The sequence below is a fragment of the Arachis duranensis genome, chromosome 5 (assembly GCF_000817695.3).
Source record: "Arachis duranensis cultivar V14167 chromosome 5, aradu.V14167.gnm2.J7QH, whole genome shotgun sequence".
NCBI lineage: Eukaryota > Viridiplantae > Streptophyta > Magnoliopsida > Fabales > Fabaceae > Arachis > Arachis duranensis.
The window spans coordinates 102,278,718-102,296,115 of NC_029776.3; the positions used below are offsets into that span (position 1 = coordinate 102,278,718).

Consider the following 17,398-nt stretch of genomic DNA (forward strand, 5'->3'; position numbering starts at 1 on the left):
ATTGACCATATACAAAGACTTTTCTCCGTGGAAATTCATTTGAAGGCACAATTTTGGATGCAAAATAAAGGCTAGCTGGTTTGATAAATCTATCCCATTTTTGCACAAACATGACCTATACAAATTTCATTCAAAATTCATACCGCTCCAAATCTAACTCGAATATGGGGCAACCATGACCATGAATAATTTATTGGTTGTAACTTGTAAGAGGCAAGAATTTAATGTTGTCTGCTTTGAAGGGTATGATACCCATACTTTGGTGAAACAGCAGCCAGAATAACAAAACCACTTAGCATGGCTAGAAACAATCCTAAACTATTAACCAACATGGACTCAGTACTGTGTTTGGATACATTATTTCTCTTTGTTTGTATGAATGCTAATTTCTCCAGAAGCCCTGTTTCCGCTGTTGCTACTGCCAACGCATAAGTGTAGAGGCCCAAGAATACATGCCAAGGTAAAATCTTTATTCTCGCAATTTTTGCCTCTCTTCTGTGCCAAAAGTTCAAGAAGCCTAACAACCACTGAATTAGAAACAAATATGAGACATTAGAAATTAAAGTGCACCACGGCTTTGACGCCAGTGAAAAATATATAAGCCCCATAAACTGCATTTCTGGGTTTGAGTCTTTTCATTCATGGACGAACCAAAAATTAAACAGAAGCGCCAAAATAAAAAATTTGTATAATTAAATATAATATCATATATTTGATAATAATTATGTTATGTGTATACAAAAATCAGTCATTAATATAAAATACTTATTAAAATATAAAATATATATTAAAAATAAATATAAAATAATATAAGTATTTATATATAAATACATAATAATTGATTTAATGATTAACTTTTTATGTACATATAATATTTTTTATTTAATAATATATGTAACTAATTTAAATTAGTCAAGTAATTAGTGTACTTTTCAATTATGATTAGTGTTTTTTTAATTAAAAAAATTATTAATAAGTGACCTGTCAAATAAGGAAATTATCTTGGTCTTAGATTCAATAAAATATAAAGAATATCTATTTTGGTTTTCGTTGTTAATTAGTTTGTTTTATTGAGTGTTATGTGTGATAAATAACTTCTACTTTTTATGCTTTATTATCATAAAGAAAAAAAATTGTCCTAATAATTTTGTTATATGTATTTAAAATAGATTTGTGAATATTAATATCATGGGAAAAATAAAAATATTATATATATATATATATATATTAAAACATCCAAATAGATATTAATGTTAGATATTAATGTCTTTTTTATATAATAATATGTGGTGCAAATATTAAGGGAAAAAAAGTAAAAAAAGAGAAGAAACCAAAAACAATTTTAAAGTGGATACGGGGACTTGGCCAAAAATTTTAAACTAAAGAAGTAAAAAAAAATATACGGTCATGTAACATGGCTCAAATAGCCGCCACAACTTTTTAGGATAAGAATTTTGGTTCTAAAATCTGAATCAAATTAATCCGTTCAATTAGATTAATAAGAAATCAGTTATTTTATTGGTTGGTTGATTTTAAAAATGATATAGTAAAAAATCAATTAAAAAATCAATTAAATCAGTGGTTAACTGATGAATTATAAAAAAATGGTCGAATTTTTTGAAGATTTTTTCAGTTCGGTGGCTATCTCAAAAACGGTTCCGTTTAAGTTTATAAAAAAAAAAGACCATGCCCTACCCCAATACTCGTATTTGCCATCCCAAATCAAACCCCTCTCTTTCTTTCTGAAAATTGGAGAATCATATTCCCCCAAATAGTCGAATCTTTCTTCTCCGAACTTCGAATGCAACCCGCAGCCACTATCCCACTTCAAAGTCATCACCACTCTTCTCCTCCGGGAATAGACAGTGGGTGTGGCGTCGCATATGGAAGGCTAAAAGCTCTGTTTGGCGAAAGTTCGAACACAGCCCGCAGCCACCATCACTCTTCCCATCGTTCCTCTTTTTGTCACCGCTGTCATAGGAAGGTCTCCTACTCTCCTCTCCTTTCAACGTTTTCGGTTATCGTCTTTTCTGTTCGAGCTCTCTCTCTCTGTTTTTGTCGATAGTTTCCACTCCTCCGTCGCCGTCACTTTCCTTCTTTCCTTGCCACTGGTAAGCAATGTTGCTTGGAATTATTTTTGTTTGTTTTGTAATTTGTACTGTTGTTAATAATATTGAATTGCTAATTTTGATATTTTATTAATACTTTTGTTAATTTGCACTGATTTTGTTAATACTGGATTTACTGATTTTGCTAATTTGCACTGGCTTTATTAACTGTCAGTTGCGGAATGATTCTGTCGAATATTTTTTACTAAGTTAATTTTGGTCATAGTTTTTACACTTTATAACTCCGCCTATGTTATACTTGCAGTACATAGCCGGCCCCAAGCCTGGATAAAAGAGGAAGGTTGTGTTAGGTCTTTGATAGCCATCATAAAAATTTAGTCGAATCTTCATGACATGGATCAAAGACGTTATTGCGCTAAAGCTAGGTTGTTGCTCGGAAGCAACGCGCTGTATAGCTCGCGTACATTGTCAAATGAGCAAGAGCCGCTGCATCGGCGTCTGGGTGTAGTGTTAAATGAGCAAGGGTTTTCGCATTTTCGTGAACGGACGAAGGTAAATAAGCTAGTTCATAAAGAAAAAAGTTAAAGGTTGAGGCGACAGAAGGTTGAGATTTGGGACATAGAACATAGGCACTCTAACACAAAAATCCATGGAGGTGGTGGATACCATGACAAGGAGAAAGATTAACATCATGTGCCCACAAGAAACAAAATGGGTTGGTGCGAAGGCTAGGTTGTTGGATACTTCCGGATTCAAACTTTGGTATACGGGAAAGGTGAAGAATAGAAATAGGGTAGGTATTATCGTGGATAAGCAGTGGAAGAATGATGTAGTGGATGTCAAAAGGGTGGGAGATCAAATCATCTCTATCAAACTTGTGGTGGAAGGAGGTACTTTTCATGTGATTAGCGCCTATGCACCGCAAGTGAGTTCGGAAGAACAACACAAGATCAGATTTTGGGAGGATCTCGAGAGTTTGGTCCAAGACATAGCTTTGGGAGATAATATTTTCTTAGTAGGGGATTTAAATGGCCATATTGGAAGAGAAGTGACTGGGTATGGAAGTATTCACGGAGGCCATAGTTTTTGGATGGTAAATACCGAGGGTAAAACTATTTTGGACTTTTCCTCAACCTTTGATCTCCTCATCGCAAATACATGTTTTAAAAAAAAGAGACAAACATGTTATAACCTATAAGAGTGGCATGACAAGCTCTCAAATCGACTTATTCTTGTTGAGGTGAGTCGACCAGAAATTTCGCGTTAATTGTAAAATTATTTCGGGAGAGAGTTTAACAACACAATATAGGATTCTTGTCATGAATTTTTGCGATGAGCAAAAGTTGAGAAAAAGACATCATACGAAGAACCCAAGAACAAGGTGGTGGCGAATGAAATATGAGGAACAAATAAGCTACCTAAGACGGGTAGAAGAAGAGGCAAAGTGGGATAAAAACAGAAGCGCGGAGGAGTTGTAGAAAGAGATGGCAGAAGTTATTAGAAAAATAACAAAAGAAAGTTTTGGTGAATCTAGAGGGATAGGACCACGAGACAAGGAGTCCCGGTGGTAGAATGCGAGTGTACAAGAAAAGATAAAGGCAAAAAGGGTGTGCTTTAAAGAGTGGTCTTTGTACAGCAATGCAGATAATTAGAAAAAATATAAGGCGGCTAAGAAAAAACCAAAAGTGGCTGTAAGTAAAGCAAGAACAAGAGCATATAAGGGTCTTTACCAGTTCTTAGGCACGAAAGAAGGAGAAAAATGTATATATAGAATCACAAAGAGTCGTGAAAGAAGAACGAGAGACTTGGATCAAGTTAAGTACATAAAGGATAAAGACGGGGAGGTGTTGGCTCAAGAGGAGAAGATCAATGAAAGGTAGAAGAGCTACTTCTACGAGTTATTAAATGAAGGATAGAATACTTTTCTGAGCTTTGGTCGGTTATGCACAAGGGAAGAAGATCAAAACTTTGACTACTATTGAAGGATTCAAGACTTCGAAGTAAAAGAGGCTCTAAAGCGGATGAAAAATGGCAGGGCAGTAGGACCCGATAATATTTCGATTGAAGTTTGGAAGGGCCTTGGAGAGAAAGGCGTCAGTTGGTTAACCAAATTTTCTAATGAGATTTTAAGGTCTAAGATGTCAGATGAGTGGAGAAATAGCACCTTGGTACCTATCTACAAGAATAAAGGGGATATACAAAGTTGCAAAAATTATAGAGGGATCAAGCTCATGAGTCATACCATGAAATTATGGAAAAAGGTGATAGAATGGAGGTTGAGACAAGAGACACAAGTAACAGAGAACCAATTTGATTTTATGACAGGCAGATCCACCACTGAAGCGATATACCTGTTAAGAAGGATGATAGAGAGGTATCGTAGTAATAAAAAGGATCTATATATGGTGTTTATTGATTTGGAAAAAGCATACGCTAGGGTGTCAAGGGAGGTCTTATGAAAGGTTTTAGAAAATAAGAGAGTAAGGATCGCATATATTCGTTCAATTAAAGACATGTATGATAGAGTTCCAACTAGTGTGAAGACTCAAGGTGGTGTGACAACGAAATTTTCTATTGGTAAAGGATTACACCAGGGATCATCCTTAAGTTCATACCTTTTCACATTAGACTTGGAAATACTCACAGAGCATATCCAAGAGCCTATACCATGGTGCACGGTTTTTGCCAATGATATCTTCCATATGGGAGAGTCAAAGGAAGACCTAAATAAGAAGTTGGAGTTATGGAGAGAAGCTCTAGAAGTGTATGGTCTGCACATAAGTCGTAGCAAAACGAAATATATGAAATGTAAGTTCAGCCTGTGAAGGAAAAATCCTAATATAGAGGTGAAGATTGGAGATAATATCCTACGAAAAGTTAAGTTTTTTAAGTATTTTGAGTACATCATACATGATAATGGAGAGATTGAATATGATGTAAATCATAGGATCCAAGCAGATTGGTCAAAACAGTGGAGTGCGTGTAGTTTTATATGTGACAAAAAAGTACCTTCAAAACTTAAAGGTAAATTCTATCGCACTGCTATCAGACCAGCTATGCTTTATAATACAGAGTGTTGGACGGCCAAAGGGGAGCACGAACATAAGTTAAGTGTGGCAGAGATGAAGATGTTGAGATGGATGAGTGGTCATACGTGATTAGATAGAATAAGGAATGAAGATATAAGAGAGAGGGTTGGAGTAGCATCTATTGTGGAAAAGATGGTAGAATTACGTCTCAAGTGGTTCAGAAATGTGAGAAAAAGACCGATAAAACACCCAGTCAGAAGGGTGGATGAGATGAAATATGGACAAGGGGTGAAAGGTAGAGGAAGACCTAAGAAGACCATCCATGAGGTGGTCAAATGAGATCTACATGTAAACGGTCTCTCTATAGACATGATACATGATATAGCTCAATAGTACCATTTGATTCATGTAGCCGACCCCACCTAGTGGGATAAGATTTTTTGTTGTTGTTTGTTGTTTGTTGTTTTTACACTTCATGCTCTCATGTTCTTGCTTTTTTTTTTGTGTTAATGTTGAAAATGCAATTCTCACAGTGGATAGAGCAAGCTTCTGAACACAACAAAGAAGCAGTTATTAAAGCATTGTTAGGTGCAAAAGAAGCTATGCTTAGGATTAGATATCATATGCGCCTAATGGGTGAGGCTGCAGATGTTCCTATAAGTTCCTTTCATTAATTTGGCACTTATTATTATGCTTCTTCTGTTTGAATGATGTTGATTATAAATTGTATCTGCTGGTAGTAACTACTCTTTTTTTGCAATTCATGCAGATTGAACTAGAATCACAAACAAAACTTTTAGATGCTACACTGAATTTGGAAGGAGTGTTGTTGGTTGGAGTTCCAGAAGCAAGAGGATTGGATGCTATCTTCGCTATTACTTTGGGAGATTCAAGCAGCAATGTGACAAAAACATAGAGCTCACTTAATGTTCTTGCCCTTCTGGTTAAATTTTTAATATTATCATGTTAGAAATTATTGAATTTAAATATTTGAAATTATATATTAAATTTTTAATAACTTTATCTAATATTTAATTAAATCGGTTATACCTATTAAATCTCGGTCGGACCATTGAATCAATAAACTAGTCATCTTACTGATTTATTTATTGATTCGATTCTTACAACTTTGATAAAAAAAATTAATATTTAAAAATTAGAATGTATTTCAAATAGGAATTGTTCAACATTTACAATATTTTTTATTTTTAAAATTACATTGTATACTTTATTTAATATTTAAGAATTTGACATTTATTACTTTTATTATATGATACAGTTGAAATATATTAAAAACATTTTATCTTAAGTATTTTAGAATTAACGTAATTCACCCTCCTTTGACTAAGGAGCATAAATTTATCTTAGTGGTAGTCGACTACTTTATAAAATACATGGAAACTGTGTTCATAAAAGAAATTACCCAAGCCAAGATAATTAACTTCATTGAGAAATCAATCACTCATAGATTTGGCATTTTTCAGACTTTAACTACAGACCAAAGGACCATGTTTACAGGTCGATAAATAAAGAGGTTTGTTGAATCACGAGGTATTAGAATAATACATTCGACTCTGTATTATGCACAAGCTAATGGTCAAGTCAAGGCTGTTAATAAGTCTCTAATAAATTTGATTAAAAAAATATCGGAAGACTACCTCAAAACTAGCATAATACCTTGAGCCAGGTGTTATAGGCTTATAGATGCTCACCTAAGGAAGCTACATAATCGACACCTTATGAGCTTGTATATAGCCACAAGGCTGTCTTGCCACTTGAAATAAATTTGTATACTATTAGAGTGACTAAATAAAATGATTTTTCTGTTGAACAGTACATGTTAAGTATGATAGATGAACCAAATGAATTAGATCAAACTTGACTGATGGCTTTAGATAGAATAATTTGACAGAAAGAATTTATAGCTAAGTCACACAACAAAAAAATAAAGAAGAAGCAATTTGCAGTTGGTGACTGGGGTTTAAAATTAGTCCTTCTTACATAACAAGTTAAAAAAAATGGTCAACATTATGTGAAGGACTTTTTAAAGTCGAAAAGATATTTGATGGTAAGCATATGAGTTAAGAGATATAAGATATAATCGAAAGATTGGACATATAAATGGAAAATATCTCAAAACATATAATTATCATTAAAAATGAGAGTTCATAATAAAACGTCGACCATATACAAAGAGTCAACCATAATACAAACAATTAAGATTCAAATAAAATCCTAAATTTAAGCTTCAAGTCCTATTATTTTCGACCCAAGGTGGTAGCGGCTTCAGAAACCTCATCTTTAACCCTGTTGGCTTGAGTGATGGCTTCTACTAAAGCAGGTCAACTCAAGACTTTAGAGGAATGTACCTTTTTAATTTTTTCAAGCCAGGGAGTGTCAAGTTAGCTGTTGCAATTTTTTCTTTACTAGCCTTCAACTCAGCTAATTCCTTTTCAAGAGTCTCAATTCTCAATACTAGGGTTTGCTCTTTAGCTCGACCCTCTGATAAGACTTCTTCGATTTAAGACTTAGACATTTTACATTTCTTTAGTTGGGCATCATGGTTAGCCAATGCCTCAATCGACTTTCTCAACTTTTCCTCGACTATTTCAGACTTGGAAGTATAATTGTAAATGTCTTCAATAAAGACACCTAGAACTGTATGGATCCTAGTTGGAATCTTTTGGTCCAAAAAACCAAGAGCTTCGAAGAGTCGAACCTTCAGGTCAGTGTTGTTGTTGATCTCCTCTAAAGGATGGTTGAGGCAGTCGAGAATTATGTTCACCATCTCGACAACCAGAGGATCAAGACCTGGTGGCATTTGAGGCTCAAGAGAAGTAACCTCCTCTTCACGGAATGAAACAATTGGTTCTAACTCTTGAACAGAAAGAACAACCTCTGGTTCTGAACCAGAAGAAGAGAAAACTCTTGTTTCTTCTAAAGAGTATACTTATCGAGCTTCTAACAGAATGTTTGCAAGATCAAAGTCAAAATCTCAAAATCTAAATCCCCAGCCTCTGGTGCAAGAACATGGAATGGGAGCTCTAAATTTTGTTTGACAGCCCTCTAATCTATGTCCAGAGTAAGTGTAGAAGTGGCTGCAACAGTTGTCAAAATAGGACCTGATTTTCGATGTGTTTCCGCATAACTTGGCAAAGGCATATAGCTCGCCTGCAAAAGATAAGTATATGAATATGAACAAACAAAATGAAATATGGAAATGGTGAGAAAATTTTCCATTGGAGAATCAGTCGAGGCTTGAGAGGCAACAGTCGACGTATTAGGCTGTACTAGACTTAAAACGGAAATGGGTGGTATAGCCAGCGGTCGAGGAACTATGGGAGAAGTAGGTTGAGTCACTTCAGTCTCGATACCGGATGGGTCAACCTCTAGTTCAGAGCGACTTTCTGCTTTGACCCAAGATTTGGAGCTTTGTTTTGACTGTTTTGACTGAATAGAAAAGAGTTATTAAGTATTTATGCAAAACAAACTTCGAACATAAGCTTTAAGGTGTTACAAAAATACCTTAAAAGAAATGGTGGGATTTGTTTTTTGAACTTTCTTGGGGTTAGCTCCAAGAAGGATGCGATAGCACTACGCTTTTTTGAGCAAAGTGTGGCCTCACTTGACCGTCATCTGCCCCGACCCTGTTTGGATTTGGTCTTCTTTGGAGCAGCATCCTCTTCTGACTCCCAATTCTCCTTGACTGGTTTGGGCTCAGCAGCTATAACAGTCATCTCTATAGGTCAAGCAGCTGAAAAATATAGAGAATAAAAGATAAGTAAAGACTCGAAGGATAAAGTTTTAAGAAAATATGGTACTTGGAGAGTATCCAGCGATCCTCGTTTGACCATGAATCTTATTCCGAAAGCCCTGGTAATAAACGGCACTAGTTGTGTTGATGCTAGAGTTTAAGGATCTTTCTTTTGGAGTAGGTAATTCACTTCTAAGGCTCCTTTAAGAGGATTAGCCTAAGTCTTGAAGTAACGGTCGAGACATCTATGAAAATATGTTTACTTCTTTTCACATACCTCTAAGGCCTCGTTGAAAACATACTTTATCTTCCTGAAATGTCATTTTACTTTATAATATTTTTCAATTTAAGGATTTCTTTAACATGCTCACCTTTAGTTTTCTTCGATGTTGCGACAATCTATGCAGTAGGGAAAACTAAACTAGAGAGTGCTTGTCTAGATGCTGTGCAATGAGAATCATAAAAGGTCGACCACCACTTGTGGAATGCAGGTGTCGAGATAAAGCAAAACTTGATGTCATATTGAGAAGTCACCCTTTGGTGATTGAGGTCCAAAATTTGATCAAACTTTTCCAAACTCGACACCTCATAATGGATCATTTTTTGCTCCAAGGTCGAGAGATAGAGGAGAAGGCAACGATTGTGCAAGACCAAACTTCCTCGACACATATTGGGGGAATAGGTGACCAATTTCTCTTTTAGAGCCACAGTCAACTCATGAGGGAGACCCACAGGAAGAATTTGGGGAGTTAATGTTTTCGACCATATTTCATCGACAGTCTCTTGATTTTCAGTTTTACAACTAGTTAAAGAATGGAGATACCCAACAGCGCTTTTTTTTTTTACAGGTAAATGAATTTGGGTAGTAATAAGAGTCATCATTAGTCTTGACGTGAGAAGGAGAGTGATGAAGTAACAAAAAGCATCGATAGATGACATGCTTTTTGGTTTTGACCAAGAAATGAAAGAAAGTCGGATACCGTCAAGCTAAGCTTTTGGAACTTCAGCAGAGGAAGCAGTGAATCGAGGTTCGAGTTTAACCTTCAACCATAGGTTTACAACCCAAGTAGGACCAAAGGGGTTGATCGAAGATTCGCCTTGTCGAATCTCACTAACTACTAAAGAAAGTGTTTCATACAATTGAGCCAGAATTAAAGAAGAGAGGTTAACATATTTTTTACAGTGAAACATGATAGCTACTGACAAATAATTGCTTTTCTGAATCTAAATCGATTTTGGACAAAAAATAAAAGTATTTAGCCATAAGAGTAAGAAAGTTATGTGCTCACTGTTAGTCACAGGATTAACCTTAGAACGCATGTAGTTTTGAATAAAATCCGACACAGAGGTCAAGACGAAGTTGATGTTGAAGACATCATTAGGGTATGCAGTGGCCCAACATGCATCTTCCCCCTTAGGAGCATTGCCAGTCAAAGCAAAATTTTCCATCAAGGTCGGACCCATCATTCCATAAGAAAAATGGAAGTTATTTGTAGTTGGGCACCAAAAGTCCAAACTAGCTCCTAAGAGAGGTGCAGTATAGGACAAGTCAAAAGCGGCTAATTTAAGATCAGAAGCAATGCCTAAAGACTTCTATATAGACTTGTAAGTCGAAGATAGCCTCGACATTCAAATCAAGAATAAAGAGTTGGATTTCTTAAGGGGTACTGTTCTAAAAACTCGACTAGCGAAGTAGGTAGCCTTAACATTTTGGCAAAAAATCAATAGAAGATGTTCACGGGGAGATGGAAAGAAAGAAGATATAGACATTTGTGAACTTGAATGGAAGCAATACCTAGCTCTCCAGAGTTCGATAGTCTCAACGTCAGGATTGGGAGGCCGTAGAGTACCATCATCATTATAGAACTATGGCACATCGACAACCAGAGGAGGAGATTCTATAACCTGAACATCCTCGTCATCCTCTTCTTGCGAAGGAGAAATGTGAGCAGCAAAAGCTCCGCCAGGAGCAGAAGCGGCAGTTGCAGCGGCAGTAGCGGAAGTAGGAAGAGAATATGATGTGGTGGCTCCGATGGTTGAGGTAGTGATAGAACAGTGGTAAAGGTTGTGACAGCAATGGTAGTAGAAGAAGAAGCGACAGTAATAACGAAAGTACTGCTAGAATAAGAACCAGATTAAGAATTCATGAAAAAGACAAAGGGATTTCAAAGAAAAGGATAAGGATTTTCGCAAGAATGAAGAATGATGAGAATGGTGGAATTGAACGAATAAGTAAACCCTGAAAATGTGAAAAGGTTTAAAAAGAAGAGGTCCATTAAAGCCCATTGGGAACGTTATATATTCCCAGAAAAAAATGCGTGAACTATTTCATTTCTGCATAACTGTCTTTTCAAAATTTTGAAATTTGAAAAAAATGGCACGTGCAAGGCATGTAATCAAGTGAAACTTCTCATTTTATTTTCTGAAAAGACAAATTTCAAGGAGCAATATGTTAGCACAAAAATTCGACATTACAAATAACTCGACCATGATCGTTTGACCTAAAGGTGAGTTGATAATATGTAAGTCGAAGTATCATAGCACGTGGTTTGTTCTATGAGAATGTAGGTCAAAATATCATATCACATGGGTTGTTGAATAAAAGCATTAGCACAAGGGTTCGACTTATCATAGAAAGTGAAAAGAAAATAATTAAGGAGTGGTGACTTCTAAAAATCGAAATGAAATAATCACACGAAACTTTATCCAAAAGCACTTTATGGAACGTGGGGCTTGAAGATCAAGGTAAAAGAAGACGTGAGACGTCAAACTTGAGAGTCAAGATTCTTTATGGTCAAGATAGTGTCATGACCTGATAAATAGGAAGAAACTAGATCCTAGAAAGAGAAAGATACTCTGCAAATCTATCCTTGTGGTCTATAAATAAAAGAAATACAGAAGTAAAAAGAGAACTTCAATCTGAACACCTCACCATCATATAAAACTCTACAAAATCCAAAATCACACTAATACCAAGGAAATCCATAGAGTGCAAGTGCCTATGAGTGTTTGGAGTCAATTTTCTTTTATTCATATTATTTTTACCTTTTATTTCATTTTATTGTTTTTTATTTCTTTTCGGATATTTTTATTTATTTTGTTAATTTATTTTAAGCTTCAATTTACTTGTTATTTACAATTCTTATTTATTTCATATCTTTTCCATCTTGTTATTTTTGTCTTTGCGTTGTTTATTTTATTTTATTTTTTCTCTTTCAATCATTTTATTTTCAAGTTTTTACTTTGCTTTATCTTTTTCCTTGGCTTACAATTTATCACAAATGTTTCGACATATATAAATTCAATACTTACGCTAAATAATTTTTAGGTCGAACTTACTCTTTTTCAGAAAAATTGTATCTGCTCCCCAAATTGAAATTTTGATATAAGCTTGATTCGACACCCTGTCGAGGTTACAAAAAATCAAGTAAAACATCTACATAGTCTTTTTAAATCTCTGCAACACTTTCCTTTTCCAATGAATGATTAGCAATTTTAAGTAATGGAATCCAATGTTGAATTTGAATTTGTAATTAATGAGGAACATCTACTTGTTGGTTTGTATCTCTTTACCCTTTTTACTCTTGTTTTATGTTAATGGACTCTTTATTTTGAAGTCTTCGTTGAATCAAATGAATTTGGAATTTATATTCAATTGTACAACTGTTATGTTTCTTGTAATTTAGTGGATTTGCGACTTTATTCTTGAGCAGTGAATTTTGAGTAACTCTTGAGTCCTCTTGACATTGAGTTGAGTCCTCTTGATAATTCAAGTTGAATTGAGTTGAGCCAATTAATACAACTTTAAAAGTCTTCAACTAACTTTTCTCTTCCTAGTTGATTGATAAGTTAGGACCTTATTAATTAAAACATAACTCCAACTAGTCACCAAAAAAAACATAACTCCAACTCACTTTCTATAATCTAATTAGTTAACTTATTAGGACCTTATTAGTTAAGAAGAATATTAGACAACTATCAAAATTTATTATTTTTGGTCATCAATTAATTTTAAAAATAATAAATTCTGATGATGTTAGTATTTTTCATTAACTAGTATAATTCCAACTAAGCATCCACTTCTTAGATGATTAACATGTTGGTTGGGTGTCTATTAGTTGATTTAATAACTCTAATTGATTCTCCTCTTTTGGTATCTATCATTCACAAAGAGAGGAGAATTTGACACGCACTAACTCGGACACCCCATCCGATCTTCTGATCTCCCTCTCTCTCAAACGAAAATAGATTTTTTCTAGTTTTTTTAACACTTAATACAATACAGTATAATCTTTCATTTTTAATTTTATAAGTGAGATAAAAAATAAATAAACAAAAATAATAAATTATTAGATTAAACATTAGATACTATTTAATTATTCAACTTTTTTTTACGAGAGGATCCCTCTCCCTCAAACTGAGTTTTACGGATCCATTCCCAACAAAAGTACAATAAAAAAATATATTTTATTATTTTAATTATTTTAAAATAAAATAAACTACTAAAATGATATTGAAAAGATACTAACAACAAATAAATTGTTGAAAGATTTAAAAATATGATAAAAAAAACTAAATATTAAATATATGTTCTAAAAAATGACTTTAGAAATTAGATTTTGATGTAAATTTTTACGATTATTATTTAAAATATATATATTTCTATCCTTAAAATTTGGTCATTTTTGTCAAGTAATTTTAAAAAAAAAAATTATTGTGAACAACTATATTTTTTTGAAAAAAATCTAGAGATAAAATTTTGTTCTAAATTTTTTCGTACACTTAAATATTTATTCAAATGTTGCCATAAAAATTTTAGATCTAATAGATAAATCGTTTGCTAAATATGAAAGTCTTTTTGATGCTTACAAAAATTATAATATTTATTGAATCTTTTTGTTGTATTTTCAAATTATTTTCAAAGACTTTTTTTGTAGCAACTGAAATTTTCGGATACCAAATTGATAGTTAACCCTTTTAAATAATAATAAAATAAAAATAAAATATTGTCAAAAACCAAATAACGTCTTACCTTTTCAAAATCATAACAATATTTTAAGAATAGACAATTCTTTGGGGTTTCATTGTTTTGTACTAACATTAGTGTACAAAGTACAAACAAATTATTAGTTAGACAAAGGGAATATAATATAGATTCAATAGTTTTTAGTATTTATTTTTTATAACATATTAACCCAAATTATAATGTAAACTTAATTTTAATCCCGCACCTTTTTTTAATAAACTTACGTAAATTCTATCATAAATGCATATTGATATTAAATATTGCTTTTGATTTTCACTTCAGAATAAAGATATATTCTTCCTGCATCTAAGAATACTAAATATATATAGATATTTTACTTTCGAAGGGGTATATATCCTTCTCTTCTTTTTTGCCATAGGGCACATATCCTTTTTTCCCTGGGTATTTTTTAATTTAATAACCTAAAAACTAATTTGTCCCGAATTGTTCTATTTAAAAGTTTACCCCTCTATTCTAACACGAATAAGAACAATTTTAGTGAAATTGCCAACCTCCAAGACACAAGAATATAGACCAAAACCACAATCAATGAAGCAAAAGCCCATTGGGCTTCTCTCCATATAATATAGAGACCATGGGATCCTCTTGGAGCAACACCTGGGGAATGCAATCATTTTTCCTATATATAATTATTGGTCGCATGACAAAAGATGGCCCACACATTTCCCAAGCTAGAGTCTTATCTAGTTTAGGAAGCAATTATTTTTGTTAGCCAGTTAATAAATTTGACTGAAGGTTGCTTGCACGTTGCACTTGATAAAAAGTTGAACTATAGTAAGAAATACAATTTCATGATAATTAAGGGGGAAAAAATAAAGAACCAAGACGAAATAGCTAAAGAAAACAATCACCATGTGAAAGTGTATTAGTACCTGAATTCCAAAGAGGGAAATGCAAATCAAACCCATCCATGAATGAAGACTATAGAAATTGGCTACAATCCCATCCTTCCCCTGAAATTTAGTCCAAATTCCAAATATTCCAGAAGCTAGTGCCACACTTTGAAGCCCTAAATGCACTGATTTTTTTAATCCCATAGAACCAGGCAACCACCTGTGCACCAAAATTGCTGCAAAAACTATATACTAATTAACAAAATAAATAAATTAAATTAAATTTTACATCATGATTTCTTTCAAACAATTCTAAAGCTAATTAAACCCAAGTTACCTTCTCCACTTAAGAGAATAAACCCAATGACCATCAGCAAAGGATGAAGAACCTGCAATCATTAGAGCATTTAAGAAAAAAAGTAAGTTTTTGGAATGGAAAGTTGTAAAAAAGGGAAGCAGAAAGTAAAGAGAAAAGAGAGTAGTAGTGAGTGTGTGCACTGCATACAGCATAGATGAAGTCTTGTTGGGAAAAAGAAGAAGGGAGAAAGGTGGATTTGAAGGTCAGGACCCAGAAAAGAACAAGGAGTCCAACTGCAAATCCTGAAAGTCTTGCAGCAAACAAGACAAGTGCGGGACAGAGTAGTGAAGCCATTATTAAGACTTGGGAGGAGTGAGTGCTAGTGAGCAGCAGTAGGACTTAGGACTACCGACAAGCAACAACGCTTTTATTTTGCTCTTCTCTAGATCCACCTATGAGTATAATTACGAGGCAATTTAATTGACGAGTTTGGCAATTTAATTGCACCCCTATGTCCCCTCTACCTTTGGTGTAACTACTGAACCCTTGTTAAGTTGAATATCCAATGTCACCATTTTGGACATATTCTAACATTACTGCTTGAACTTATTTAATTTTTTAAGTTAAGATTAAGTTAGTCTAGTCTAATCTTTAATATTTTACAAGAAAACTAAGAATATAAAAAAATTTTAGTAAAAAAAATATTTCATTATTCAAGTATTTGTTATAAATAATTCATATATTTAAATTTTAATTTTCACTTCTATTTATAACTTTATCTTATCATATTTTTTAAATACTTTTAAATTATTCTATATTACTCTTCATAATTTTTTATATATATTCACATTTTTTAAGAATATTCTATAACTTTTTACAATCTTCTAGAACATTTTGGAGTATTTCCAAACTTTTTAAAACATTCAAGAACGTTCCGAAATTATCTAGAATATTCTTAAATACTTCAAAAAATTATACAAACACCATTAAATCCAACTTTCTAAAATTTATGGTGACACCAAATTCCATTTGCCAACTTGAGTGAAAGTTATTTCATTTTTTCGTATTTTTTTATTTGTATTTAAATTAGGTTTAGATTAAATTGTTTCGTTTATTCATTTATTTATTTTTAGAGTGCAAGTGTGCACCTTCAAATTGATTCCAATAAATTTGTATCACACAAATTAGTTTTTTTTTTTTAGACAAATTGATTCTTGCTTATTAGAATATTAGATAAGTAAATACCTGATGAGATAAATGAGCAACTTAGTTATTTTTCATTTAATATTATAAAAATATGTTATTTTTAAGAAAAATTAAAGACTAATTTGTCACTTTTTTATTATTGGAGATTAATTTTTTTAAAATTATGAAAGATTAATAATTAAGAATAAATTACTAAAACCGTCTTTAATTTTTTTTTAAAATACTGATAACAATATCTTTTACTTTTGTTAACAACAAAAATATTCAATGTTTTAAAACGCGACAATAATACTTAACTTTTCTCAAAAAGTGTTATAAAAATCAGATTTTAATATAGCTTTTTGTAAGTACAATTACAAAAAGTGATATTTTTAAATTTGATAATTTTATACTAAATAGTTTTTTTTGTAATTTTTTGTCATTAATCAAAAATACTTTTAAAAAATAAAAAATATCTTATTTGTTGAGTTTTGAAAGATCTTATCATTTATTGTGATGACAAATATTTGGTTAAGTTGATTGGGGATTAATTCCAATTTATTTTATGATTAATTGTGTAATAAAATTGTACGATTGTTATGTAGTTTAATGCTAATTTAGCTATATCTGAAAAGAATTAACCATCAAGAGTTAGATATGAGGATAATATAAAAGATTACTATCGCCAATAGAAAAAAAATTGTCATGACAATAATGAAGAATCATTTGACAAGTAATAGCTAGTAAGCTATGATTTTGCTATAAGATCAATTCTCAAGGAAAGATAAGGAGAAATTTCATAATATATACTTCACACGTTTGAGTGTCATTCTTCCTCATTTGGACCTCAATTTGGTATATTTATTTTTTGTTTTGAGTCTTCTTAGTAAATTGAAAAAGGCTTATGATTTTGAGAGATTATTTTTTTTTTTAAAATATATGAGTGAAAAGGTATAAGTTAGAAAGAAAAGCTAAAATAGTTTGAGTTTGTCATTTGTTTGGTTTGAAATTTTTAGTTTGTCTTAGCATTTGTTTGAGAAGCTCCAAATTGTAGTTATATTGGCATAGAACCAGTTTGATTCGTTTATCTTTGTTTCAGTCTTAAAATTGGTATTTATAATCTTGGTAATTAATATAGTAAAATTTCACCATTAAAATGCAAATTTTTATTCAAGTAATAGAT

The 17,398-nt window shown here is 32.6% G+C and overlaps 1 protein-coding gene across 3 annotated transcripts; it reads right to left on the reverse strand.

Annotated features, from left to right (window-relative positions):
* Window positions 1-97: 97 nt before the first annotated feature.
* On the reverse strand, window positions 98-15,556 carry LOC107491277 (probable transmembrane ascorbate ferrireductase 4). Of its 3 annotated transcripts, XM_052261359.1 has the most exons (5): window positions 15,238-15,556; window positions 15,070-15,121; window positions 14,772-14,977; window positions 12,192-12,256; window positions 398-527 (listed from the first exon to the last, which is right to left on the reverse strand). In XM_052261359.1, exons 1-5 carry the CDS (start codon window positions 15,382-15,384, stop codon window positions 518-520), a joined length of 480 nt encoding a protein of 159 aa, XP_052117319.1. In that variant the 5' UTR covers window positions 15,385-15,556; the 3' UTR covers window positions 398-517. The 3 variants fall into 3 exon arrangements, with proteins under 3 accessions (XP_015967582.1, XP_015967585.1, XP_052117319.1); XM_016112096.3 differs by lacking the exon at window positions 12,192-12,256 and having other exon boundaries at window positions 98-527; XM_016112099.3 differs by lacking the exon at window positions 12,192-12,256 and having other exon boundaries at window positions 98-527; window positions 14,772-14,968; window positions 15,238-15,553.
* Between the last annotated feature and the right edge of the window lie 1,842 nt (window positions 15,557-17,398).

What these genes read in the sequence shown, in the direction of transcription:
- LOC107491277 (XM_016112096.3), bottom strand. Translation starts at nt 15,384, where the DNA reads ATGGCTTCACTACTCTGTCCCGCACTTGTCTTGTTTGCTGCAAGACTT. An exon ending in TATTCTCTTAAGTGGAGAAG is followed by an intron (nt 14,978 to 15,069) that starts GTAACTTGGGTT and finishes ATTAGTATATAG; the next exon opens with TTTTTGCAGCAATTTTGGTG. An exon ending in TTTCCCTCTTTGGAATTCAG is followed by an intron (nt 528 to 14,771) that starts GTACTAATACAC and finishes TTTCTAATTCAG; the next exon opens with TGGTTGTTAGGCTTCTTGAA.